Genomic DNA, 27182 nt, shown 5'->3' with positions numbered 1-27182 from the left:
TTGTGTCTTGATTGAACCTTTAATGCGTGTTGTAACATGACAAGCCACTCTTAAGAGCCCCCCACCAAACCATCGCCCTCCCACTGCCGCGAATGCTACAGCAGCTAACGCCTCCCGGAGGCCAGGATCTCTGCATCTTTCACGGGCTATGGTCTGGGCTTCTCCTTGGCTAGGGTTCTGCCCCAGGCTAAGCACAGCCTAGCCCATGGAAAGACTGGGAAAGGCCCCATCGCTAGCCAGTCAGGGCAGGGCTCCGTGCTTATGCCCCACCTCTACGAAGGCCTCCACGCACCGGTCGATGTCATCCTCACTGTGGACAGCAGAGATCTGCACCCGGATCCGTGCCTTCCCCTTGGGAACCACGGGGTAGCTGAAGCCGATGACATAAATGCCTGGTGACGAGAATCACACGCAAGGGTGAGGCAACCGTTAATGAGGGGGCTTGTTTAACTGGGGGGAGGGGATCTCAGCTCCTTTTCTCGAGCACACAGCTCCACACCGGCACTGGAGGGACGTCCCCTACAGAGCTTAGAGGGAAGCAATGGGAACGGTGAATGGGGTATGTGCTGCCCTGCAGAGTGTTGGGATGTGGAGAAATTCCTCTCCCAAGCCCCAGAGCAGAGCAGAGCAGAGCAGAGGCAGTGTGGCAGGGAGTAACTAAGGAGGGGCACTACCCCCTTGCTGGAAGGGCTGAGGGGTTACAGAAAATCCCCTATGGGTACCAGCCACAGGGTACAACAGGCACAGGGAAAGAGGTTCAGAGGCCATCCCTTCATCTGCACACGTTTTCACCCACTGACAGCCCAGCCCCCCGCCCCCTCCAGGTTTACCTCTCTCCAGCATGTCATCAGCCATATCCGATGCCAGCCTCGCCTCGCCCAGCATCACAGGGCAGATGGGGTGATCGTCCCCCGAGAGGCTGAATCCAGCGGCAGCCATCTTGCTCCGGAACCTGCGGTGGACAGGGAGGAGGAGGAGGTCTCATACCTGCTTGGGGAATCCCTTCTGCTCAGCCCAGCTCTGGCACTGGTACGGCCGAGCACTGTCCTGCCTCCCCCCCCGGCAAGGAGCAAAAGCTGCAACCCACAACCTGCATTATCCCTCACCGCCTGGTCTTGGCCACCATGGACTGTGCAATGGCGTTGCTCTCCAGGAGCAGGTCCAGGGCCTTGGAGGCACAGCCGACGACAGCAGGAGGCAGGCTGTTGGAGAAGAGGTATGGGCGGGAGCGCTGGCGCAACAGGTCGATGAGGGCCTTGGGGCCAGTTGTGTAGCCACCTGCAGGGAGAAGAGACAGAAACAGAGCATCAGTAGCAACAGGAAGAGCCAACCACAGGCCCCCGGGAAATGGTCACCCTGTTAATACAAGCAGCAGCACGCCTGGGATCCCAGCTGGTTAGTGTCATGAATGGGTCCCCAAGCATGACGGCTCCAAAGGGAAGCCAAAGAGGGTGCATGTGCTCGGGTTTTGCCTGCGTTCCTCCACCCTGCTGCAAGGAAGCTTGCTGGGTCCAGGCCCTTCAGCTCCTGTCCATATCTTGGCGTCCTCCGTCAGTCTGGTTCCGTTAAAGGCAGAAGGGTTTTGGGGAGTCCTGGGGCACAAGGCCACAGAAAGAGAAGGCCACAGGGAGGTGAGTATCAGAACCTGCTGCTCCGCCAAGCGCCTTCCCGAGTGTTGAGTTGACAATGTGAACTTGATCCATCACTCCCAGCAGCTCATCAGTACCCCTGCGAGGACAGACAACCAGTCTGTCAGCCCGGGCAGCTCCCACCTGAGGGCTGGGCCATGGCTGCTGTGGCCGAGCACAAATTAATTGTCACAGCCCCCCAGTGAGGCTCTGGGCTTTTCCCAGTCCTGAGGGAATAGCCATGCCACCAGGGGCAGCTTAACTCCATGGGCACCGCCAACCCTTTGCATCCCCATCATCAGTTTCATGCTATAAGGAAGGAAACACAGACCCAAGAGCATAGCTGTAGGCGTAGGTTGCGGCAGGAGGGGAAGGCCTTGCCAGCCCTGGCAGAGGCATAAGGGAGCAGGCCAGGGAAGCGCAACTCGCCAGTCTTGTTGGCCTCCTCAGGGGAGATCTCTCTCCAGCTGGGGTGAGGTCACCTCCCGCAGAAGGGGCCAGCCCTGCTAGCAAAGGCAGAACTGGAGGGTTTAGAGTCTGGGCTCCTCCTCCCCCCCTCCCCAGAGTGGGCTGCTGTCACTTCTTGCACATGACAAATGGGGGGTTTCACACATGAGAGCAGAGACACGGCCCTCGCCTCCCACACAGCTGAAAATGCTACCCACAAACCTGAGCCTATCCTTTGTATGCCACTCCCTAGCATACAAAGGGCAGGCCAAGGAAGGAGGATGCTACCATCTTGTAAGGAGAGGGAGAGTCAATGGCCAGGCAAATTCCCCTGCAGGGACTAGTGGCTCTAAGGATCCGCAGCCCCACAAGAAAGAAACTCCATATTCAAACCCATGGCTGGTCCTTCCCCGAGAGTGAGACAGGGACTAGCAGGAAGGTCTGGTCTCATACCGGCCATTGGGCCCAAGGAAGCCAGTAGCATGGCATTCATCAATGAAGACAAGGGCCTGGTACTTCTGGGCCAGGCTGCAGATTTCCTTCAGCGGGGCAATGTCCCCATCCATAGAGAAGGCACCATCGGTAGCTATCAGTCGCAGGCGGTGGCTCTGTGGGAAAGAATGTGTGTGGCTGCAAGGGATCATGGGTAAAGACACGTAAGCAAATGTGTTTGGAAAGTGGGAGAAAATGGAGAATAGGATCTAGTGTTCCCAGGACCTGAATATATGGGCCTCACCCACCATCTCCCCTCTATCCATCCTTGAGCTCACATTTGGGTGGGCTTCCTCCAGCCAATGAGGAAAGGATTGGATTTTCCCTAGAGAGTCTTGCAAGGCCGCTTCAGCTGCTGGCCAAAGGGGATTACTCCTCTAGGAGATACAAGGTTATCCTCTGGTGGATGGACACATTGTTCCTAGACTGGCAGTGGGTCACAGACTGAGTGCACACCCAGGGGACAGCGTATCTTTATACCTGTGCATCCTGCAGCTTGGCCTCCAGGTCCTGCATGTCCATGTGCTTGTAGCGGTATTTATTGGCCTTGCACAGGCGGATCCCATCAATGATGGAGGCATGATTCAGCTCATCTGACAGCACCGCATCTTCTGGGGTCAGCAGTGCCTGTGGACAACCGAACAATGGGCTGAGGTGGGTTGGGGGTGGGCTTTATCCTAGATACGTGGGCAGAATTCTGTGCAGATAGGTGTCACCACAGTTCCTGGCTTGGCAGCTTCACTAGTCAGTCACTGGAACCATCTGCAGTCAATTGGCCATCAGCCCACTGATGGGAAGCACGTCGCTCCTCGTGCCAAGGGGCACAACACCAAGGTTTCCATCTTTCAGCTCCTTGTCTCTGCCATAAGGCTCCTCTCCCCTTGCATTCTATGTGTGGTTTGTTCCTTGAGCCACTTCTCTACCAACCCTCTAGGATGAACTGACCTCTACCAGGGGTGGGCCTAGGTCAGGGACAGTCACCTTGGGATCCTCACCATCACTTGTACCCACAGGGGCTACCCATAACTCCCCTGCAGACCTCAGCCACACACCCCCATTTGCACGAGCCACCTCCCCTACATTTTAAGAGCAGTGCCCACAACTGTTTTGAATCCTCACAGGAGCGGGTCCCGAGAGTTCAGACTGGAGATGCTGGGGGCTTGCAGAAGGTGGTCAACAGCGATGGGTCCCTCTGAGGGGACAGGTGGATGACTTTCACTGCAGAGGTCCATCCACAACCTCAGATTCGCTGGGATGCTCACCTTACCAGGAAGGAGGAGAGGGAGGCTGACTAGAAAGCTGCATGGCACCTCCATGCCACCCCTTCCCTGTCAGAGCCCTACCTCTCTCATGCACTCAGCCCCGAGACCAGCAGCACACCCCGGCATTGGACCTTCTCTGTCTCTCCTCACCTCTTCTCCCTCAGCTTGCAACCTGTGGCGGGAAATGTGATCAGCAGCAGAAGCAACTGCTTTGGGAGTTTGGTTGCAGCCTACGCAGGCCCCCCTTTGCTGCCCCTACACACAAAGCAAAATACATCTACTATGAACCTCAAAGATACCAGCATTGGCATCAAAGCAGCTGGCATAGAGGATGGCATCTTCTCTCTGGTGGAAACGAGAGATCTTCTCCTCCAGGTCTTTGTGTATAGTCTAGAGAGAGCAAAGACAGAGTATAAGGGTTAGAAAAAACAGTACAGCTAGAATTCTCTGCTTGCCTGGTTCTCTGTGTGGGACGGCTACTATTTTTCAGAGGCGTTTTGTCACAAAGGAACCTAAATTGTGGTTACAATTTTTGGTCCCACAAACTGACCACTACAGCCACGAAGCCCCAAACTAACAAGGAGAGGTGACGTGCACTGAGGCACTCACCATTTCCAGTCGAGATGCTGCCCCGGAAAGGGACCAGATCCTCAACTGATGTAAACTGAGGTAGGTTCATTGGTGCCATAGAAGTGACCTCAAGTTACTGGAGCTGTTGGTCTGGCCCCGAGAAATGTGGGGTCTTTAGTCTGTAATTAAAAATCCTTTTAACAACTTTGATGGCGGGTTAATTGGTTTAACCACAATCCTATCTGATAACCTTAAACTGACCACGCGTGTAGGGTTGTGGTCTCCAATATGCTCCCCACTTGCCACGAGCGGCGAATAGGACACAGCATTGTGGTGAAACCTCCTGAGAGCCACACGTGGGGAGTGCCGTCCACCTGCTCCATGCACGCGCCCCACCACTTGGTGGGAGAAGCACGTAGCTCTGGTGAGCCCCCAGCATTGAATTAGAACGGGCGGGAGGGGGGGGAAGATGACTGGTGGTGCCTGGCTCTGGGGGAGGGCATTTATTTAGAGCTGGGGGCGAAAGTGGTGAATACGAAAAAACGACAACAACAAGGGTGGTGATCTTTGAATTCTTATTGGACACTGCTGATGTAGGGGCGTACCTGTGAGGCCCTGTGTACCAATACACAGGTACAGCTGTGTCTGTGTGGACACGCATGCGCCAGTAAGTGTTTAGAGAAAGGGAAGCAAACAGGCCTCCACTGTTGCTAGAGGTTAACTATGGAGGCAAAGCTGAAGGCTTCTGTCCTGGGTGGTGGCTATAGGATTGGGTTGGGTTGAGTGAGGGAAATCAAGGCCCTGGGAAGAGATCTTGGAGAATGTCAGCTAATTAACATGCAAGAGAATGGGAGCAAGGGTGCTTTGCCTTCCCCCCCGGAACCCTTAGGGAGATCTGGTTACCTGCTGGAGTGGAAGGGTCAAGCTCACACAGACAGGTACGGCAGGAGAAACACAACGAGGAACGAAGGGAGGGGGCAGAACATAGCCACGGGGAGAGGGACAGGAGGACAGAGAGATCCAATGGAGGAGGACAGAAGAAACGAGCAGGGTAGAAAGGGAAGGAAGAGGAGAGAAAAGGGGCTAGGACAGGGAAGCCAGCCCAAAACTACAGACCTAAAGTTCTCTACAGGCTCCACCTGGGAGCAGTGGGACCTGGCGGCAGGCAGCACAATCGTAGGATTATGCTTTAGCCCCAGGGAAAGGCAACTACTCCACCTGGGACGCAGGCCCCACCCATACCTGCGTCCCACAGATGAAACGGACAGAACTGAGGCCAGCTCCGTACTTCTCCAGGGCCTCTCGTCCCGAGCGGATCACCTCAGGGTGGCTGGAGAGCCCTAAGTAGTTATTGGCACAGAAGTTCAGCATCCCTGCAAAGAGAGGGAAGGCAGGAAGGAGTGAGCAATGCATATAAGTCCTACCCACCCCCAAAGCAGCTAGACAATAAAGTAAGCCTCAGTCAATGGTAGGACTGAAGCTAACACACCAAATGCAACCAGCTATGCGCTTGGAACCATGGAAATATTCCTGCATGACTCATTTTCAGCATGCCTCCAGGAGGATTGCCGCAAAAGCAGTTAAGTTCAAATGCTTCACTGTGAACCATCACCGTAAAAGATTATCCATTATCCTGTCTCTTTCCTCACAACAGCACAGAAATGGCAACAAGGATCCATCTGTCTAGGATCTCCATTCAGCAGGAGACATGCAGCCTCATGATTGAGAAGTTTGGGTAACAGGCAGGCTAAGTTTCAGGTTGGACCGGTTGTTAAACTTAGGCTCTAAAATAAAAAGACTGATTCAGTTATGGTGTTAAAATCCTGGCTTTACCAGGATACTTTGGTTTTTGCATATACTGCAGAATAAAAATCTGTGTACTTAAGGGACATACTCACTAACAAATGTAGGCAGATCAATTCTAAAATGACAACATAAGCAAGTATCCCTTCTTCCAAGCCCTAAACAGAAAACAAAACGTCACAGCCAAGTTCCATACACTGAACATACTCCAGCTGGTTTGTGACTGGCTCAAACCATGAACCCCACATGCTCCTAAGCTCACAAGGGCCTCAACAGTGACTGGTCGTTGTTCCTACCATTGTGTCTCTCAGGCCCAACACTGGACACCCCTTGTGAGCAAGAACCAGTGCCCCTGCCCTCCCAAGACCACAGATGCTTACACAAGTTCTCTCAGAGTCTATCTGCCTGGGTGACTCCTGTTCTTCTTCTAGTTAACCCCTCCTGGGACAACACAACAGCAAAGCAAGAGCACACAATTTCTCATACACACTTTATTCTTAAAAAGCTGAGGAGCATTACAGACCTATGGAAAACAACCAGCTTTGGGACACCACCTCTTCAGTGTCCTCTCCCGCCTGGTGAGCCTTGGATTTGGTTCAAGTCCTGTAGGGGAAACCGAGCCCCTTCTGTCTCCACTCTCCAGCTGCTTCTGGCAATGACTCAGACAGCCTCTTCTGCCTTTTCTGTCCCTGCTCAGTCCTCTGGGGATTTGCTCATCATCCACCACAGGTTCAAGCAGGAGGTCAATCAACAGAATCAGCCCTACCAAGTAACGCCGTTGCTTCAGGAGGGGATTGCTGTGTTCTGTCACGGCTTTTCAGACAGCTTCTGGACATGGGGTCAAGTCCTGCTCCAGACCAAATGCTCCAGGCCATATTAAAGTTTACGTTCACAACTGAGGTTGAAATAGAAACTGACACCGACAACCAACTTCAATTGTCACCCTCAGGCAGGTCCTCTGCCACAAAGACCTGGAAACTGATACGGGTCAATCCTTATTATTTCAGTTTAAACATTTACACGTTGTGTCTACACTAGCCCCAAACTTCGAAATGGCCACGCAAATGGCCATTTCGAAGTTTACTACTGAAGCGCTGAAATGCATATTCAGCACTTCATTAGCATGCGGGCGGCCGCGGCACTTCGAAATTGACGCGCCTCGCCGCCACGTGTCTTGTCCAGACGAGGCTCCTTTTCGAAAGGACCCCGCCTACTTCGAAGTCCCCTTATTCCCATGAGCAGATAGGAATAAGAGGACTTCGAAGTAGGCAGGGTCCTTTCGAAAAGGAGCCCCGTCGGGACGAGCCGCACGGTGGCGAGCCGCATCAATTTCGAAGTGCCGCGGCCTCCTGCATGCTAATGAAGTGCTGAATATGCATTTCAGCGCTTCATTAGTAAACTTCGAAATGGCCATTTGCGTGGCCATTTCGAAGTTTGGGGCTAGTGTAGACGTAGCCATAGCATGGTAGATGCCAACAGCCACAGTATTGGAGTCCTCTCATGCTCGGTGCTGTACACACACAGCAGGAAACAATTCTGGCCCAAAGAGCTCCCCACCCAAATAAACCATGAGTACAGCCAGTCAGTGCAGACAGGGTCCAAGCATGGTTTAAAAAAAAATTATTTGTGTTAACTGAATTACAAAAAAAGTGTTGTGTGTGTTTGTTTTAAATACACAGACATCTAGCAAAATTGGGCAATCACCCCGATCCTGCAAAAAGTTATGTACAGGCTTATCCTTACGCACAGCAGCAATCCCAATGAACTCAATAAGATCACTTCCATGCTTGATTTCAAGCATATACATGTTTGCAAGATCAGGGACTATGCTAAAAACCAGATTATCCACAAGCAGGTTCAAACACAGCTTCTTAATTCTCTTTGAAGAATAGAGGCCTAAGAGCACAGAAATTATAGAGGCCTAAGGGTCTCTATAAAAGCCTCAGTGTCAGAGGTCTTAGGTGCAATATGCTAGATCCAGACATGGCCAAAAGCTGGTTCTCTCATGCAGAAATGTACTTACCTACTGTTATCAATGTCCGGGGGCACCAGGAAGTCAGAGTCTCCAGTTCTGTTTGTTTGATTTTTCTGCTGTAATTTAGTATAAATAGGCCAAAATACTGCCAGAGTTAGGTACTTGTTTAGACAAGGATATGCTGTGGCACGTACAAGTCATCAACAGACAGGTGTGGGTTACGTGTTTTATAAAACAGGAATATTACATTCTAGACTATATCCCAGAGTGATCCATGAGCAGTTTGGCTGTAAGATGGTGATTGGCTAGTGAGGGGTTGAGGCTTTTTAATGAGTTTTGCTATTTACATACAGTGTGTATAAACTCTGGGTTTTCTCTATGGATATTTTTTGAAAAACTAGAGCTCTTACTCTCAATGTACTTGGCCAATTACAAAATGTTACATATTTCTATTATTTGTATTACAACAGTTACTCTTATTTGACATATGGGGAAACTAAGGCAGAGATTCACAGTGCTGAGGCCAGATAGGACTACTGTGCTGTCCATCTGACCTGCTGCATGGCACAAGCCTTAGGACTGCCCTAAATTGATTTTTGTTTAGATTAGCGCACTTCGGATAGAAAAAAAGTCCAATCTTGATTTTAAATTGTCCAGTGATTGAGAATCCACAACCACTTTTAGGAGATTGCTTCTATGATTAATTACCCTCACTGCTAAAAATGTGAGCTACACACTGACAAACAAAAACAGGAAAATTACATGGAAATGATGCAAGACATCAAAACAACTATAATAAAAACAATGGCAGCCATCCATCACAAAAAATAAAACGTGGAACCAACAACTACTCCATAACCCACAGAACACCATGGCCACGGAACATATCCAGGACATCAGTACCTATCATACGGACTTTACACAACACCCAAACGTCATCAGTTTATCAAGATTACCCCTCACTGAACCTGAATTATCAGTGCTCTCTAAGACACACGACTAGGTGACATTTTAACATGAAGAAAACTAGAAAAATTCTTCCACTCTCTCTGCCACAATGAATTTGTTCAAAACAATAATGACACCACTCACAATTACCACATTGCCATCAAACAAAAAAGAATCACCAGACCAGATGCCACAGAGTGGAAGAAACCACACCATGGTCATTACATTGGTTGCTTCAGGAAAAAAAAATAATTATGGCAAAATCCTTAACAAACACCACTTTCTCCATAATCTCTCCACCACCAAAAGCACAGCAGTACAAGTCCCTGAAATCTAACCATCAGATAGCAATCATACCAGCAGGCAAAGAAAATGCCTTTGTAGCCTGAGTCATGACAACAATGTTAATGAGGCCAAGTGAAAACTCTCCATCACCTCCCATAAAGAACTCAGAAAAGACTCCTCAATTCATCCAGGAATTTAAGAATCACCAACTTCTTCTCTAAACAACTCCAAAGAAAATTTACCCCCTGCAAATGCATCCCAAGTACTGCCAACATGCTTCTGAAGGTACTCAGGCAGACCCATCATATCTGGCCACAACACTCTTACTGACGGAATACTGGGACTCAAAAAACCATCTTCAAATCACTCACTGTAAAAAGGTCTAGTTTCCTCCAGGACACAACCAATTTCTCGCAAAAGTTGTGCAACGCTGGCTGTCTCTCAGCACCATACATATCACTTTCCTATACAGAAACATCCTTTGCAAGGCCAGCATAGTTGCCTGCCCCACATATTTTTAAAACAATGGGCAAGCCTCAGGTATCCACCCCAAACGTGCTCCGAACTCATCCATTACAAATTTTACACTCAACAACAAACACTTTGCCCAAACCATGGGAACAACTCCAGTTACTAGAATGGATCCCCAATATGTCAACTTCTTTGTGGTACTTTGAAGAATTTCTGGACAAGTGCTCCATGAAATGCTTTCAGAATCAGGAGCAGCGTCAAACAAGGATGCGTGCTTGCTCCGACATTGTTCGGGATCTTCTTCGCACTCCTCCTGAAGCATGCCTTTGGATCTTCAACAGAGGGCATCTTGCTGCACACAAGATCTGATGGGAAACTGTTTAACCTTGCAAGGCTGAAAGCTAAGTCTAAGGTGCGAGAAGTCCTCATCAGAGACATGCTGTTCGCAGACGATGCTGCTGTAGTGTCTTACACAGAATACCAGCTTCAAAAACTGCTGGATCAGTTCTCCAAAGCGTGCAAGGACTTTGGGCTTACCATCAGCCTAAAGAAGACAAACGTATTCAGTCAGGATGTTGCTGAATCCCCATCAATCAGCATTGACAACTATACGTTAGAGGTCGTCCATGAGTTCGTTTACCTCGGGTCCGCCATCACTGACACCCTGTCGTTGGACACTGAGCTAAATAGGAGGATCGGAAAAGCGGCCACAACTCTGTCCAGACTCAGCAAGAGAGTGTGGAATAACAACAAGCTGTACACTCACACCAAAATGCAAGTCTACAGAGCCTGCATCCTCAGCACCCTCCTTTATGGCAGCAAGACTTGGCCCCTGTATGCCCGCCAGGAAAAGAGGCTGAACCTCTTCCACTTGCGCTGCCTCAGGCGCATCCTTGGAATATTATGGAAGGACAGAGTGACCAACACCGCCGTCCTTGAGCAAGCTGGAATCCCAACCATGCACACCCTCCTCAGGCAGCGTTGGCTCCGCTGGCTTGGCCACGTCCACAGGATGAACGATGGAAGGATTCCAAAAGACAACCTGTATGGTGAGCTAGCCTCTGGCAAAAGACCTCCCAGATGCCCGCAGTTGCACTACAAAGATGTCTGCAAGAGAGACCTCAGAGAGGTAGACATCGAGCTGGACAACTGGGAAGAACTAGCAGATGACCGCAGCAGATGGAGGCAGGGGTTACACAAGGGCCTTCAGAAGGGCGAGTTGAAGATCAGACAGCTAGCAGAGGAGAAGCGAGCGCACAGAAAGCACATAAGGACTTGCCAGACACCCACCACATCTGCAAGAGATGGAGCAAGGACTGTCACTCTCATGTGGGTCTTCATAGTCACAATAGACGCTGTAAATGAAGTCCTCAACTGAAACTTTAAAGGGCGCGATCCATAGTCTATGCAGACTGAAGGATGCCTACCACTACTACTACTGCTCCATGAAACCAACGACATATGGGAGATACACTGATGTTAGTTTCATCCTTTGGACAGATGGGATAAAACTCCCTCACAGGATTTCCATCACAACTTCAGCAATCATCACTTCTCCATTAAAACGCTCTCTGGGACACTTCCGTCCCAGCATCAACTTCATGGACACCTAAATCAGCTTCAACAATGGAACCCTATAGACAGCCATGTACAAGGAACCCATGGGTTGCTACACCTTCACAAATCTAGTAATCATAACAAACACATCAAGAAATCTACGGCCAAGCACTCAGATACCAGAGAATATACTCTAAGGAGAAAGTCCAGGATATAAACTGCAACACTCTTAAAACCATGTTCACCAACCAAGAACACTCTACCAGAGAAGTAGACTGCATCATGGAATGGGCCACCCAATACACGGAGATAACATGCTTTGATGTAAACTCCCCTCCACCCCACAGTGGAGCAAATCTGAGATTTCACCAAAAAACTGCAATCCATAGTGAGTAGGAACCTCATCCTGAAAAACCATTTCCTCAATTCCTCACTTCTGGCCTTCATACAACCTCCCCAACCTCATCAAAAACAAGCATCCTATAGCCCAGGATGCACCAACTCGAAGTGGTACCAGACCTTGCCAGAATAACAAATGCAAAACATCCAGACATATCTCCAGTGGCTACTATGATCAACACCTCTTCCCACCCAAAACTTTTGAAATCCATGCATCCCACACATGCCTATCACAACATGTGGTATACCTCTGACAGAGTACTTAATGCCCCAGTAACAACTCTGTGGGTGAAAATGGCCTCAAATGAACTCACACAGGAAAAGGATAAAAGAAAAAAACAGCTTATCATATATGGATGAATACTTTTCACAAAGTAGTCACTCTATGTCTGATCTATCAACCCTCATCCTCAAGGAAACCTGCATAATACTTTCAAAGACAAGACTTGGAGCTTAAATTTGTAACTCTGCCGGACACTAAAAATCATGGACTGGAGACACAATGGATTTATAGTTTATTACAATAAACTGTAACCCTGCTTTTGTCACATGACTTCAGAGCTGTTAATGGGCCTCTCTACCTTGAATGGTCCCTTATGGCATGTGCTATCTCTTTTTGCTAAATTATCTGCTTCACTTTGCATTAAAGCTTGGTTTATACTACATGTGTACTTTGGTATATTTATGTTACTCAAGGGTTTGAAAAATCTCACCATTTTTCAACACAGTTCTCATAATAATAAATCTATCAGTTATAGGCACAGGTTGAATTGATTTGTTTTACAAGAAACAAAAAATAAATGACATTTTAGAAAAAACTAATGCCCAGAGAGCTGGGTTTTGTTTTCATTCAAGGGGAAAGTTTTCAAACAAAAGTACAAAAATAAATAACAAGCCCCATATTTAGAATACTGCCTTGCCACACTGTGCAGCACCCAAAAGATACACTGACTAGAAACAAATCTGCAATTGGCTAATCTAACATCATTATCCAAGCTGAGAGAAATGCAAAAAATAAAGTGCAAGCACAACAATCATTAACCTAGATGGTCAATACCTTTGTTTAACATTTAAAATATTATTTCCGACTGACAATGCTGTTTGAAGTCTTCTTGAACATGTCTCCCACCTAAATTAAACAATCCACCAGTCTGTAATCTTTTGATATATGTAAGGTATACCCCAGACTTATTGATCTGCATTGGTCTTGATTAAATCCAAGCTACCTCTTTTGTAATCTAAAACACACTACTCCAAAGGGGGTGAAGGTGTCCTGAAATACTGTACTGTATTTTACATATTTGTAATTAAATGGGCTCAGTAATGATTTTCACATTTTTAACTGCATATACACCCAGGCAGGATTCTCTATCCAGGTCCCTCCCGCTCCTAGACAATCAGCATGTGGGTCAGACTATATTTGTTACCTGATGAATATCAAAGCTGAATTTCATCTACCACAGTCTGCTCTCTCCCTTAAACAGTCTTAAATTCACCTGAACTTCCTGTAATCCTCTGTGGCTTTTACTAACTGGCTCATGTATCCCTCCCCTCTAGCCAGCACCGACGACGAGTTCATTGATGCAGTAGCCCCGGGGGTACCTACCTCCTCTGCTACCTTCTACTTGGATATGGGGTCCTTGTTTTGATGTTATAACCCTCTCGCTCTTCCATGTCCCAGCGCCTCGGATGCCTTCTAGGTCAGCCTCCAGGACGTGGTTGAGTTGGGCCAGGGCAGTCCTTGCCCTGTAGGAGCTGCACGGCCCCTGGAAGAGGGGGTAGCTCAGAAGACGGCTGCTCCACATTCCTGGTACACAGAGACAAGGCAAGCGGCAACAGACGCCTAGACCCTGCGAGAATGAAAACACGTGGAGGAGGTGGAACCCGGCACCAGCCAATCAGAAAGCAGCCACAGGCGGACCAATCAGCAACAGCGTTTATTTAAGGGACCAAGGCTACAGCTGCAGACTGAGGCTGTGGTTCTGCCGAGGCTCTCCGCGGAGCCCTTAATGATCTTTCCAAATGGCTCTCCCCGCCTGCAGCAGCCGCAGAGCTGGGGCTGGGAAGCAGCGTCTTCTCCGCCAGGCCGCTGCAGCCCGGGAGACGGGGAGGGTCACCTCTTGCTGTGGCCGCTACAGCCCTTTACATCCCAAATTCCTCCCCTCCCTCTTCTCATTTCATTGTCACTCCACCTGCCTTCTGTTTCACCCCCCACATCCCCATGATCTGCCCCCCACATCTGATCTGATCTGCCCCCCACATCTGATTCCCCCACGTCCCCATGATCTGCCTCTCCCCTTGCGTGTGCATCTTCCCCTGGGTCCAGGAACCTATGAACAGAGCCATGCCTGTGAGCCCCTAATTGCATGGGTGGCCCTTCATTCTCTCCTGTGTGGCTGCCCAAGGGCACACCTTAGAGGACGCGGTCTGCAGGCCACCTGAACGGAGCTTGTGCACCACCAGTGGTCTGCAGACCGCAACTGGAGAGCCCCTGGACTAAGCTGTGTGGAAAGCTTGAAAAGGAGTGCAGTGTCTGAAACATAAACGGCTTGGGGCAGTGATCCTAGCCTAAAGATTGAGGGGCATTGACCCAGGACTGTGTGGTGTCATAACTGTATGTAACCCTTCTATTAATGCCAGATGCCTGCCAGAAAGGCCGGGTTCAACTCTCGTGGGGTTTTTCTGTTAAGGATACAACCAGTCGGCTCGAGCCCCCACTCAGTGGCCTGGGACAATTTCACCCCTGTGCTGGGTGCCTGTAAGGCAGTTCTCCCCCCCACAAACACAGCCTGAGATAGAAATGGCTTGTTTAATTACCATAACCTACCCCAAGGTTACAGTGACAGATGCAGTATATCTAAGCAAAGAAGAGACAAACCCCCTTTACCCAGATATCATCCCCATATGCAGTAGAACCCAGTCTTTTGCTGGGGCTCTTGGCCCTTTACCCCACACACAGTTACAGGGTGTACCTTCTGCGGTGCAGTCCCAAATCCAAAGCCCGCAGATACATCACCAGGGCAGTACTAGCTGTCCACTTGTCTGCAGCCTCCCCTTGCTGCCACTCCTCCTACCGGGTGCCTGCCCATCCACCGCTGCTCCTGCCAGTAGCCATTGTTGCTCCCAACCCCACTGCTTGGGATCACCCTAAGGTGGAACCCTGTGATTTCAGCTCTGCATAGCCTCAGCTACAATCCTCTGATTTCAGCTTTTGGTATTTCTCATATGGGGTTTTATAAATACCCTAGCATCCAGCTCTATCTTTCAACAGGTGGGGAGAGTTACTCAAGCGAGGTTTATGACTATATGACCAACACATAAGCAGGGCCATAGCACTCAGCTAACTGACTTAACCAGTCTTTCTCTTCTGCTCTCTTACAAGGCTTTAAACCAGGGAGCCCTGTGTAATCAATGTCTTAGACAGCTATGGCGACTGCCCTGTCCCCCACAACAACCCAGAGCATTGGTGAGATCTTAACAACTCCCACATTAAGTGTCAGCTTAAACTGTGATTTCACATCTACATGTTTACAATAGACCAAAATCTCATGGCTTACTTGCTACCCATTCGGCTTTGCCTGAAAAGGTATCACACATGCACACCTTTGCACTTTTATGCAAATGATCTCTGGGAGACACATTCCTCCCAGCCTCAGTATCACACCTGCCGCCCTTTGCATTCTCATGCAGATGACCTCTGGGAGACACATTCCTCCCAGCCTTTAGCAGCACTGCATTCCTTCTGCCACATTCCCTACATGTAATAATGAGGGGATACTACAGGGGACCTCAAGACAGTTAAGACCACAGCCTAAGAGCAGTATGTAGGGACAGAGAGGTGTGAATGTCTAAAGGGAAAGGAAAAGACTGAGCTGACCGAAGTCCCAGCAGGGGCAGATTTAAGGGTCAGAATTTGGTCAGCACACACGCTGCCTGAGGTTCCATGGTGATGTCACCTTAGGCTTATTTAAACCTGAAAAATAAAAACAAAATGTATGTGTGCACACACACAATCTCTCTCTCAGCAGCCACTGATCTAAACAACAGTGAACTCTCCCAAACTATGTTCGCTTGTGTCCTTCCATTTATAGGAACCTCACACCACAGCAACACTTCTCCTTAGCAAATTACTCTGGGGCTACGTCTACACGTGAAGCCAACATCGAAATAGCTTATTTCGATGTAGCAACATCGAAATAGGCTATTTCAATGAATAACGTCTACATGTCCTCCAGGGCTGGCAACGTCGATGTTCAACTTCGACGTTGCACGGCACCACATCGAAATAGGCGCTGCGAGGGTACGTCTACACGCCAAAGTAGCACACATCGAAATAAGGGTGCCAGGCACAGCTGCAGACAGGGTCACAGGGCGGACTCAACAGCAAGCCGCTCCCTTAAAGGGCCCCTCCCAGACACAGTTGCACTAAACAACACAAGACACACAGAGCTGACAACTGGTTGCAGACCCTGTGCCTGCAGCATGGATCCCCAGCTGCCGCAGCAGCAGCCAGAAGCCCTGGGCTAAGGGCTGCTGCCCACGGTGACCATAGAGCCCCGCAGGGGCTGGAGAGAGAGCATCTCTCAACCCCCCAGCTGATGGCTGCCATGGAGGACCCGGCAATTTCGACGTTGCGGGACGCGGATCGTCTACACGGTCCCTACTTCGACGTTGAACGTCGAAGTAGGGCGCTATTCCGATCCCCTCATGAGGTTAGCGACTTCGACGTCTCGCCGCCTAACGTCGAAGTTAACTTCGAAATAGCGCCCGACGCGTGTAGCCGTGACGGGCGCTATTTCGAAGTTAGTGCCGCTACTTCGAAGTAGCGTGCACGTGTAGACACAGCTTGGGACTCTGTTCAGGTCCAATCTTGCAGTCTCTAATTTTCAAGGAGAGTGAGCCCACTCAGCCATGGCTCTAATAGGGTTGAACACCTATAGTTTTTTATACATCTTAATGTGCTTTTTGCATGTACATCCTCAGCCACTTGGTAGGGTGTGAAACAGTCAACACATTTCCATTTCTGGTAAGGTAAAACATCAAGAGAACTAGATATTATGAAGTTCAAGTAACTGCACTCCAAGGCTGTGGCCTGCCCCACACCCCTCCAGTTCCTTCTTGCTATCCACTCCAATGGCAGGGAAGGAGGATGGGTCATGGAATGGACATGAGGAACACACCTCTGTGAACAACAGTTACAAAAAGTGGGTAACTGTTTTTTTTTTCTTTGAGTGCTTGCTCATGTTCAACAAGAAGCCCTGTGACACCTTATGGACTAACAAATGTATCCCAAAATAGCAACTCTGCGGCTAAACACTGCACTCGAAATAGTGCTATTTCGAGCTCCGAATTCAGGTTCCAGTACCCCTCGTTGTACAAGGGGTAGCAGAAACTTCAAACTAGCCACTTATTCTGAACTTTGATGCTTTCTAGATGGCATCAAGTTTGAAATAAGTTTACTCAAAATAAGTTAAGCAATTTGCATTGTGCAAATTGCATAAGTTATTTCGAGTTATGGCTACCGTGTAGCTGTAGCCCAAGTGACAAACTGAACTCCCCTTGAAAGTCAGAATGTTAAAAACCAAGTTTAAAGAAAGGTATGAGTATTCCTCTCAATGAGGTATGAGGAGGTAGTTTTCCTGTCTGGTTTCCTCCACGCCAGACAACCTCAAAATAACTTTAGAAAAATCAAAGGAGGAACTTCTTAAACAAGAGCTATTTAAAAAGCCTCCCTTGCTGGGGGAAGGGTAGGAGAGCAGAAGAGGAAGTTGGAGTGAGGTAGGAGGTGACAACGTATAAGGTGAGAGCAAGAGAGCTGAGGAGAAGGCGGACAGCATTACCAGAGACAGCAGTGAGGTGGAGAGTCCCTTCGGGGAGTGTTTGGGCTTCCCTCCTCTCAGGTGACCACAGGGGTCAGCCAAAGGCTGGGGAGGACGGCTCACCTAGCACAAGCAGCGCAGGGGCCCCCAACCTCACCCTCCTTCAGCCAAGGGACTGAAGTCCAAACTATGGCTGAGGCATGTGGGGCCCAGAGTGTGGTACCCAGATTACCTGCAGGACTGTGAGCAGAACAAGGGGCTGGGGCCCAGGGGTGAGACTGACTCTGCCACAATATATATGGAAGATTTGTTGCACAGTTGTGAAGAAAACCTTTGAGGCTGGGCCGGCTTTAACTTCAGCAGTATGAGTTAATGTAATGTGTTGCACATTGGATGGGTGGTACATCCACTTTGTCATCCTTGTCTGAATATTATTCTCTCATTCTGGCTTGCAATCCTCCATGGGCCCATTATAACACAGGTCCCTTCATATCACTATGCAGACTTATATTTGAATTGTAATTTGTAACTGCAGAATAAAACATTAGTCAGCTAGTCACACAAGGGTGCAGAGTCTGCCTCACTGCCACAAAGCTAACACAATGTTCTTTCATATCTGCTTTTCCTTCAGCATGCTCCATACGAACATAATGAAGCAAAATGGCTATTTGCGCAACATAGTTAATAAATGTGTTCACATCTTCAATGACAGCAAAAATTAGCTTATTTATAGCTATTAAACATACACCTCTGGGTTTCTGATGCCCAAAGACTCTTAAGATCACCTGTAATTGCCTTGCCCGAGTATTCGATTATCTTGGTGTCAACAATGCATTCAGTGAAAGCTGCATTATGTCTGGCAAGTAGCTTAATTATGCTCGAGTATTTATCACAATTGTCGCTCTTCAACGCTTCACAGTGACTGTGGATGGGAAGATGTAAACGTGCTAAAATGTTGTCTATGTCAGGCAATATTTGTAGTATTTCTTGACCTTTCCTAATATTTTCAGACACCTATCAAAACACACATTGGTACTATGACCCTTTGTGAACTGCAAAGCTGCCGTATGACTGCATGTCTTGTTTGCTCCTCCCATTAAGAGACACTGACATTAATATATTCTTGCCCTCACAGAAAACCTGCTATCCACATTGACCTGCAAGCACCTGTGTCTCTGGACAACCAACAAATGTGACATCACATGCATAATGTGAAAGATATGGGTATGCTAGGCAGTTGACATGCAAATCTACCTGCAGCGCATTTTTCATTTTGCAAAGTGAAAATGAACAATGGTAATTTGTAGGGGAAAAAAGGAAACGATTCAGCTGGTGTATCACTTTCAGTGGGCTGGCAAGACTCAGTATGGACAAGCATACACAACAGGTCAGGTCAAAACACTGAATCTGGAAAGTGACTTTTATCAGGGATGAATTTCAAACCTATTTCGACAGGAAGACAGCTTTGTGGTTGACATGCTCACCTTCATGTGCTTTGTTTTGTTTTTGTTTTTTGATTTTAAGATATCTGTGATATCTTCAGCTTTGTTGGTTTGTAGCTCACCTAAAGGATCTCCAGGTGTGCTTGTTCCAAGCCGTCTGTCTCTTGAAATATCATCAGCTACTACTATAGGTGCAATTTCAGTGGTAGGGCACTACTCATCTTCCTGACCTAAATGTTAATACAATGACAGATTGATACTTGCTGAAATGACATGCAGTTCTTGACATTTTATTTCAGACTGCAGAGGTTGATCAGGAAGTTTGTAGAAAAGGGACACCTACCTTTTGTATTTGTTGTTCTTTTAGATGTGTTGCTCACGTCGATTCCAGAGATTTTTTTTCCTCTAGAGGCATCCATAGGTCTAGCTCCAGCATTCCCTGGGGGCTTGTATTCATGAAGCTGTATAAAGGGTGTTGCCAGCACACACACCTCCAGTTTCTTCTTGCCAGCCCCCCCCAATGTCAGGGAAGGAGGATGGGTCATGGAATGGACATGAGGAATACACTTCAATGAACAACAGTTACAAAAAGTAGGTAACTGCTTTTTCTTGTTTGAGTGCTTGCTCATGTTGATTCTACATGAGGTGACTCGCCAGCAGTATCTCTGGAGATGGGCTAGGTGGTATGTCCAGGTGGTCCAAAATGGCCACCATGCTGGTTCCTTCCACTGAGCAGGCTATGGTGCCATACCTACATCTGGTCTACCCTGCACCAGCTGGTATTGGACATGCTTCAAGTATTTATACCCTGTCTCCATGCCCAAAGATGGGGACCTAGACTGACAGGGCCAGGATGGCGCCTAGCGCTGCTGTGCTGGGAAGCGGTTCTGTGACACTGGACCAGTAACTGTGACCTGGAATGGTACCGTGAGTGGGTCCATGCAAGGACACCGATTGTGTCAAGATGAATGGTGCTGAGACCAGGACCTGCTGTGCAACAGTGAGGGATGCCATAATCAGGATGGCTGGTGGGACCTGAAGCTGTGCTGTGAAGCAGACCAGTTCTGTGAGTATGACCAGTGCTGCAAGTCTGATTGTTGCCAAGACTTGGACTGGATGGGACTGGGACTGGCACTGGGACTAGATGGGTGTCTGCTCTGGTGCCGGGGGGCAGAGTACTGCCAGCTTTCTGTGGGACAGTGTCACATTCTGAGCACGCTTGGCGTGGAGGGATGGGGTGATGATGCTATCATATCTATGAGATCCCTTGCAGCCTCAAAGGTGTCTGGGGTGGACAGCAGTTCCATCTCCTCCATCACCCAACCTGGGGAGTCCACCTGGAACCCCTTGTGTGACCAAGGTCAATGGTGCTGGTTTCAAAGATTTCTGCACTGGGAGCTTCTCCCTGGGAAGTACCCCATTGACTGCTTCTGAGTTGGTGGGTGCTGAAATCAGAAAACCACTCCTCCCTTGTTTCTGGTGCCATTTCTGCCCTGCAAAATGAGACTGGGGCCAGGTCAGCTCTGACTACTTGCATACCAGAGTGTTGTGGTGCTGCAGGTCTTGTCCAGAATCCTTCCATGGAGCCATTTCTGCTGCTGCTGTGGCATTATGCATCGATGCACTTGGCGCCAGGTCCTGCCACACCAGTGCTGGTTGCAGGATAATTACCACCCCAAATAGGAGCTGTTTATGTCTAGAGTCCAGCTTCTTATTTGTTCTTGGGCAATTCTTTACAGATCCTGCACTCATCTGCCTGATGTGCTGCCTGGAGGTACTTTAGATAAGCGTTGTGGTGGGGGGGTCACCCATTGGCATAGGTTTGTTGCAGGACCTTCATGTTGTCATAGTGATAGATCTTGTGTAGTAGGTTGTTGCCTTAGTAACTGAGTTAGATCATTGGGGGTTAGCTCAGCCAGTTTTGGTTGGTTCTAGCTTGTAATGTGGGATGGGATAAATGGAAAAGCAGCTCTCTGTTCAAGCAATTTCTTCCTAAGCTTATATAAGAGGGGTAGCTGTGTTAGTCTGTATGCGCAAACACAACAAGAAGTCCTGTGGCATCTTATAGAGTAACAGATATTTTGGAGCTTAAGCTTTTGTGGGCAAAAACCTGCTTCGCCAGATGCAATGTAATGCATCTGACGAAGCAGGTCTTTGCCAATGAGAGCTTATGCTCCAAAATATCTGTTAGTTTATAAGGAGCCACGGGACTTCTCATTGCTCCTAAGCTTGGTGACTCCAAACAAGGTAACACTGCAGGCTTTGAACCCTTGGGACTTTGACATTTCCTGAGTTCCCGGGGGAGAGCACAGTTGGATTTGACTGTCTGACATCCACTCATCACAGGCTTCAGCCCCATTCCTAAGAGCAAACTATCAATAGTGCACTAACTAAACTAAGCAAGGAAAACAAACACACAAGAAAACAGAAGCTAGGGAGGCACTGGAGGACATGCTGAGCAAGAAGCCACAGTTCCACCTACCATCACTGGCACTAAGAAGGAACTGAGGAGGTACTGGAGCACCAGGGTCATATATAGAGCATTATGGAGACACCACTCCAGGGGGCTCCACAGTCTACCTGATGAGTGCTGCTAGGGGAAAAAAACTTTCCAACAGTGGTGCACACACATCTAATTGGAATGGATGTTAGCAATGATTTAAAGAACAGTGTCCCACATTAAGAAGCCGCTAGAGAAACAAACAACATTTCCCAGCAGCAGCCCCTTCAGCACTGGGGCATGCTTCATGGCTACAGCGCCTGCTGGGTAGGGAATCCCTTCTACTCTCAGCCACTGCTGGCCATGCTCAAATGCCATGGGAAGTTTGCAAAGGCAGAGCAGGAGAAGCGAGTGAGCCCAGGTGCTGATGGCCTAGGAAGCTGTTAGACATATGCATGACTCAGTTGTCTGAATCAGTGAGACAGCCCCTTGCCATGGTGACTGAAGGGAGATTTACGCTACAGTGGAAGGTTGAATTAAGGCATGCAATTCCAGCTATGTTAATTACACAGCTGGAGTTGACATACCTTAGTTTGAGCTTCTGCATTGCCCGGCTTCTGGCCTTTGCTTCCATCAGCTTCCTCTACTCCTAATGAGGGGCGGGAGCATTGGCACCAACACAAGCACCCTGCAAGTTCGATTTAGTGCGTCCTTATGAGGTGCACTACATTGAACTCTGGAAGATTGACCACAGCAGGGCTGATCTTCCTTGTAGCGAAGATGTACTCTGACTGAGTTGCTTATGAGAGTGGGGGCCACAAGCTGAATGGGAGGGGACCGACGGCAAAGGAATGAGTGCCCAGACACTTGGAGGACCTCTGAAGGCTCAGTGCTGCTCAGCCATACAACATATAGCCAGCCGTGGCTGCTGCCTTCGTTTGGAGTCCGCTGAAACCTTTGGGATGAGTAACGTGCAGATCTCCACTGCCCACTTCTGAATTTGCCTCCAAAACGGTGGCTATGCTGTTAATTTTGATGAACAGGTACCATCAATGGTTGGAGGCCCCTCCTCCCCTCCAGCAGCCCAGGCAAATTCAAATGTGGGCAGCAGCAACTGGCAAGGTTGCTCTTCCCAGTGGCTGTGACTCCAACCCTGGTGGCGGCAGCAGCAATGTTTCCGCGCTTTGGCTCCTCTGCGAGCAGTTCTGGCATTGGTGGGAAAAGTGGTCATGGCTTGAGGAGCAGCAGCACCGACGCACTGTCCAGGTTAGAAGGAGCAAGATGGCAGAACATGGGGCTGGGCAGGAGGGGAATGGGGGTGCCAAGCAAGGGTGCAGAGACAGGGCTGACTGCGTGACTGATGGGGGAAGTGAGGGTGTATTTTAATTAATGTGGCATGTGTGACGGAATGGGGTACAAACCACAATCTAAACCGGGACTGAGCCCATATTTTTGTTTCTCTGCTACTGGTAGATGGGAAAGGGAGAAAGGGGATCCAGGCATGGGGAGGGAGGGGAACACATTAAACCTGCCACTATAGCCAGAGTCTGAAATAGCAAATGCTAGCAAAGGTCAGGCCGGAAAAGCATTGGCAAAATTGTGTATGTGGTCTCCAGAAACAGCATGCCTGAACAGTGGCCTCAGTCTGCTTTTCCCACAGCCAGCTGGGGTGCTGTAAAAGATTGTGTCAATACACTGACAATATTTCAATGGCAGAACCCATGTGACAAATCAGGACGAACAGAATGTGATTAGGGCACTTTCTGTGTTCAGGGTACTCTGGCCTGGATATCCAGTCTGTCAGCCTAGAACCCAATTGTCATTATGCTGGTGAAATGCTGGCTTTTACGGGAGGAAGCTTTCCTCCACAACCTCTTTCAATTGTTCGGAGCCGATGCAAAACTCCATGCTCCAGGGTTTATCCATAGTTCAGACACAAGCAAACTTTCCTTATCTCTTCAACACATTACAAACCAGACAGCTACCAGTGCTTTCATAAGCTGAAAGGGGAAACACATCTTACCATCCAACTGTGTGTGGAGTGCATAACCCTTTCTCACCGTGTTTCCTTTGTTTCCAGGTCCTTCCCCTCCCCCACTCCCTATGTATGTTTAAACACTAAAGAATGCAAAGAAAACAGTATATGAGGTAAATTTCAACCTTCCTATTTATTTGCATGGTTTTAAACTCTAAAATTACAAAGACTGCAAATTAATTCCTACACAAAATTACACTTACAAAATAAAACAAACAAGCATCAGTCCTATGAGATTTTTCACTTGGTTTTAAACAGTAAGCCCATCAAATATACTTTTTTGTTTTTACTAGAATATTGGAAATTATCTGCTCCACACTGCCCTCTCAAACCCCTACCCTGAAACCTTAAGCAATAAACAGCACACAGTTCCATAAAACAACTGTGACAGATTCACTATCAGTTACATTTCTCTTTCCCCACTTCCACCCTTCTAACCAATCAAAAAAGCCACATCTAAAGAAAAGGTTGTGTTTGCCCTTTTTTTTTTTTTGTAGATGCACAGCTACATACCAAAGTTATGGATCAGGAAGCAGGCGCTGCAGGGTTGGAAAGCACTGAGAACCCAGCGTTAAGTCAGTGGTAAAGGGATGGTTTTGTTAACCCCTTCTCTTAAACCCAAAAGATATTACAGATTCTAGAAGGATTAAAACGATGGTTTTCACAAAGTTAGAAGCAGAACCTCTTTTTTCTCATTTCTTTTGAGGGGAAAGGGGACTGAGACCCCACCCGTCTCCACTCAAGTGCTGTTCATCCACAATTTTGCAAATCTACCCTTTACAGAAGAAAAAAATCTAGTTTGCAGATCCCACCAGGAAATTCCCACTGATCCCTGTTTAAAACCTCTCAATTAAAAGGTAACCTCCTCCCCAAAGAGCAAAGTAGGTAGGCAGATAATCTACTCCAGCCGGCTCCTCTTGCTGGGGTGTGGAAGACACACCAAATGCACCATGATCTGGTCTCCCTTTCATTAATATAGGGAAATGCTCAACAATTGAACTGAGGTTAAAGAAAATGTAATTTGTGCTACAGCATTTAATCCCATGTGGTCAAGATCTTCCAGTACTGTTGCTTTTCTCAGACCCCTTTCATTTAGGGGCCTTCGTCTCCATGCTCTGGCACCGGCAAGTTCCATGCACAGCCAAATTACCTGTATGACACCATGGAACTGGTAGGAGACTGGGAAACTCAATTCCCTTTTATCCAACATGGATTCCGCCCTGCTTCCAAAAGAGAAATTAGTATTTTATACATTAAAAAAGTAGTGAGCTCTAAAATTACAAGTTTACAACAGAAAAAAACCCAAACCAATAACACTTTTAAAAGAAGTCTCAGCACTGATGGGTTGTTTTTTTTGTTTTTTGTTTTTTTTTTCCAGTAATTGAATTTTTTTAACTATTTCAGGGAAGTAATAGTCCAGTCTTTTGTAAAGTTGCAATAGAGAGAGAGAGAAGAGAATAAAGGAGAAAACTATTTACAGAAGCAGATGTGAAGAAAAGTGTCCAAGAATGAAGAACCCAGAGTTGCACTTCACTTCTTCTTGGCTGATTTCTTCGCACTGGATTTTGCTTTGGGTTTCGATGGCTTTGCCTTTTTGGGCTTCGATGCCTTCACTGGCTTGGCCTTGACAGTCTTTGTCTTCTTGGCTTTCTTTGGAGTGGCTGCTGGCTTCTTTTTGGCTTTTTTGGTGGCAGCTTTGGGCTTCTTGGCTGGGGACTTGGTGGCAGCTTTCTTGGGTTTAGCTGCTTTTTTGGGCGTTGTGGCCTTCTTGACTTCCTTCTTGGCTTTCTTGACTGGTGGCTTCTTGGGTTCATCACCCTTGGCCAGGCGGAAGGAGCCAGATGCACCAACTCCTTTAGTCTGCTTTAGGACACCAGCGGTGACCAGCCTCTTGATGGCCAACTTGATTTGGGAATCAGCATTCTCTCCTACTTTGTAGTGACTCTTAATGTATTTCTGGATGGACTGGCGAGAGGAACCAGCCCGGCTCTTTTCAGCCTGGATGGCAGCCACTATCATGTCTGAGTACTTGGGGTGATCTGTTGACTTCTTGGCTGCCTTGGCCCGTTTGGGCTTGGTGGCAGGGGCTGAGGCAGAATTTTCCGTCATCTTTTGCCTTCTGTCCAAGCCAAGGGAGTCAGAAGAGCCTTCTGCGCAAGGTCTTCAAGCTGCCTCGCTCCCCGCTGGTTCCCAGACGCTCTCACCAGGTGCGATGCTTCGTCCCAGAGGTAGTGTGGAAAACCTGGACTGCAAGACGGGCACCACCCAGGCTGAGAACTTCTTGCCACAGCCAGGTGGGTTGACCCACATGTGACCGGTGTCCCCTCTTGGTGATGGCGGGCCCAGGTGCCTCTCCCTGGGTTGGTCCTTTGCAGGGTGAGCTTGGTCTGTGCCTGTCTGTCAGTCAGTCAGTCAGTCAGGGCTTGGATCTCTGTCGGGCTGTGAGTGGCCGCCCCTCCCCCCTGCTGCGAGGCTCGGTCCCCCCCGGCAGGCTCGGCTCTGCCTCCCTCTCCGCCTCCCGCGCGGTGTCTGGCTCTCCTGGCAGCAGCCGGCGCATCCGGGTATTTAGCGCCGCGGCGCGGACCGCGGTGAGGACAGGGCTGCTGGCTGCCTGCTCAGGGCCCCGAATGGCGCCGCGCCGCCGCTATCTGTGTTTCTTCCGCCGCCCCAAGCGGCCCTTTCCCGCCTCCCCGGGCGGCCCCGCGCCCCCCCGCCGCTGTCCCCGGCTGCCCCGCTCCCTGGGCTTGCCGCCGCCGGGCCCCGCTGCCGCCGCCGCCGCCCCTCGCCCGCTCAGGCCGCCCCGAACAGCGCCGGGTGCTGCCGGGGCCCCGGCACATTTCCCCTTTGCGCCCCCATAGCCGGGCGGCCGGGAGGGGCCGGCGCGAGCCGAGCCACCGGGGGCAAGGGCCAGGCCTGGGCCGCCGGGGGACCCCGATCCCGGCCCGCTGTGGGCCCCAGGCGCCTCTGGGGGCCCCCGGGAACAGACCCCAACTAACACAGGGAGCCCCGAGCCAGGCGAGACGCAGCCCGACCTGGCCGGGGGAAGGGGGAGGGATGGCTCCCCCAAGGCTGGGTGGGTCCCCGGGGGGAACCCCCGCCTCCCCAGCCCCGGGGCCCCCACTCCTGCCCCTTCCCTAAACTCGCGCTCTGCAAAACTTTCTTTGGTATTATCTGGGAAGTTTGCAGCTATACCCCTCCCCCAGGAGCCCTCCTGGCTGCCTCCTGCCTCGGGCTGGGGGCACACGGGGAGGGGACATGCCCCAGCCATGGCTGAGCTGGGGGGGGGGCAGCAGGCACAAGGAGGGGACTTCCCTCAATTACCCCCTCCCCCAAAACAGCACCCCACTGGGCACAGGGAGATTCCTGAGCAATAACAAACCCAGCTGCCCTGGAGAAGAAATTGGGGGACACAGGCACCCCCCACGCCCCTCATCCCACCCCAGTCCTTCGTGCACTCACCCAAGTACCCCCGGGACTGCACTTGCCCTCTCCCCACCCCGTTTGCCTCCCACAAACTGCTTTGGGCACTTGCACAGGGTGAGTCCTGAGCGGGTTTATTTCCTCCGGCATATTTTAGTGGGGAATCGATTGTATCGTTTAAAAATATAT

The 27182-nt window shown here is 49.4% G+C and overlaps 2 protein-coding genes across 3 annotated transcripts; both read right to left on the bottom strand.

Annotated features, from left to right (window-relative positions):
* Positions 1 to 12: 12 nt before the first annotated feature.
* GCAT (glycine C-acetyltransferase) lies at positions 13 to 13672 on the bottom strand. Of its 2 annotated transcripts, XM_074983890.1 has the most exons (9): positions 13444 to 13672; positions 5642 to 5772; positions 4118 to 4219; positions 3048 to 3194; positions 2529 to 2683; positions 1646 to 1728; positions 1107 to 1278; positions 831 to 952; positions 13 to 392 (listed from the first exon to the last, which is right to left on the bottom strand). In XM_074983890.1, the coding sequence occupies exons 1-9, from the start codon at positions 13640 to 13642 to the stop codon at positions 241 to 243; spliced, it is 1263 nt and encodes a 420-aa protein (XP_074839991.1). In that variant the 5' UTR covers positions 13643 to 13672; the 3' UTR covers positions 13 to 240. The 2 variants fall into 2 exon arrangements, with proteins under 2 accessions (XP_074839991.1, XP_074839992.1); XM_074983891.1 differs by lacking the exon at positions 1646 to 1728 and having other exon boundaries at positions 257 to 392.
* Positions 13673 to 23688: 10016 nt separating this feature from the next.
* H1-0 (H1.0 linker histone) lies at positions 23689 to 26088 on the bottom strand. Its single transcript, XM_074983889.1, has one exon. The coding sequence runs from the start codon at positions 25680 to 25682 to the stop codon at positions 25104 to 25106; it is 579 nt and encodes a 192-aa protein (XP_074839990.1). The 5' UTR covers positions 25683 to 26088; the 3' UTR covers positions 23689 to 25103.
* Positions 26089 to 27182: the final 1094 nt, after the last annotated feature.

The sequence above is a fragment of the Carettochelys insculpta genome, chromosome 1 (assembly GCF_033958435.1).
Source record: "Carettochelys insculpta isolate YL-2023 chromosome 1, ASM3395843v1, whole genome shotgun sequence".
Lineage (NCBI taxonomy): Eukaryota > Metazoa > Chordata > Testudines > Carettochelyidae > Carettochelys > Carettochelys insculpta.
Note: the sequence above shows the minus strand (reverse complement) of the source record. Positions and strands in the feature narration are given on the sequence as shown.

Coding starts and splice junctions, on each gene's coding strand:
- H1-0 (XM_074983889.1), bottom strand. CDS start 25,682: ATGACGGAAAATTCTGCCTCAGCCCCTGCCACCAAGCCCAAACGGGCC.
- GCAT (XM_074983890.1), bottom strand. CDS start 13,642: ATGTGGAGCAGCCGTCTTCTGAGCTACCCCCTCTTCCAGGGGCCGTGC. Junction 5,773..13,443: donor AGTAGAAGGTAGCAGAGGAG/GTAGGTACCCCC, acceptor CTCTCTTTGCAG/GGATGCTGAACTTCTGTGCC. Junction 3,195..4,117: donor CCAATGCTGGTATCTTTGAG/GTTCATAGTAGA, acceptor GGTTGTCCACAG/GCACTGCTGACCCCAGAAGA.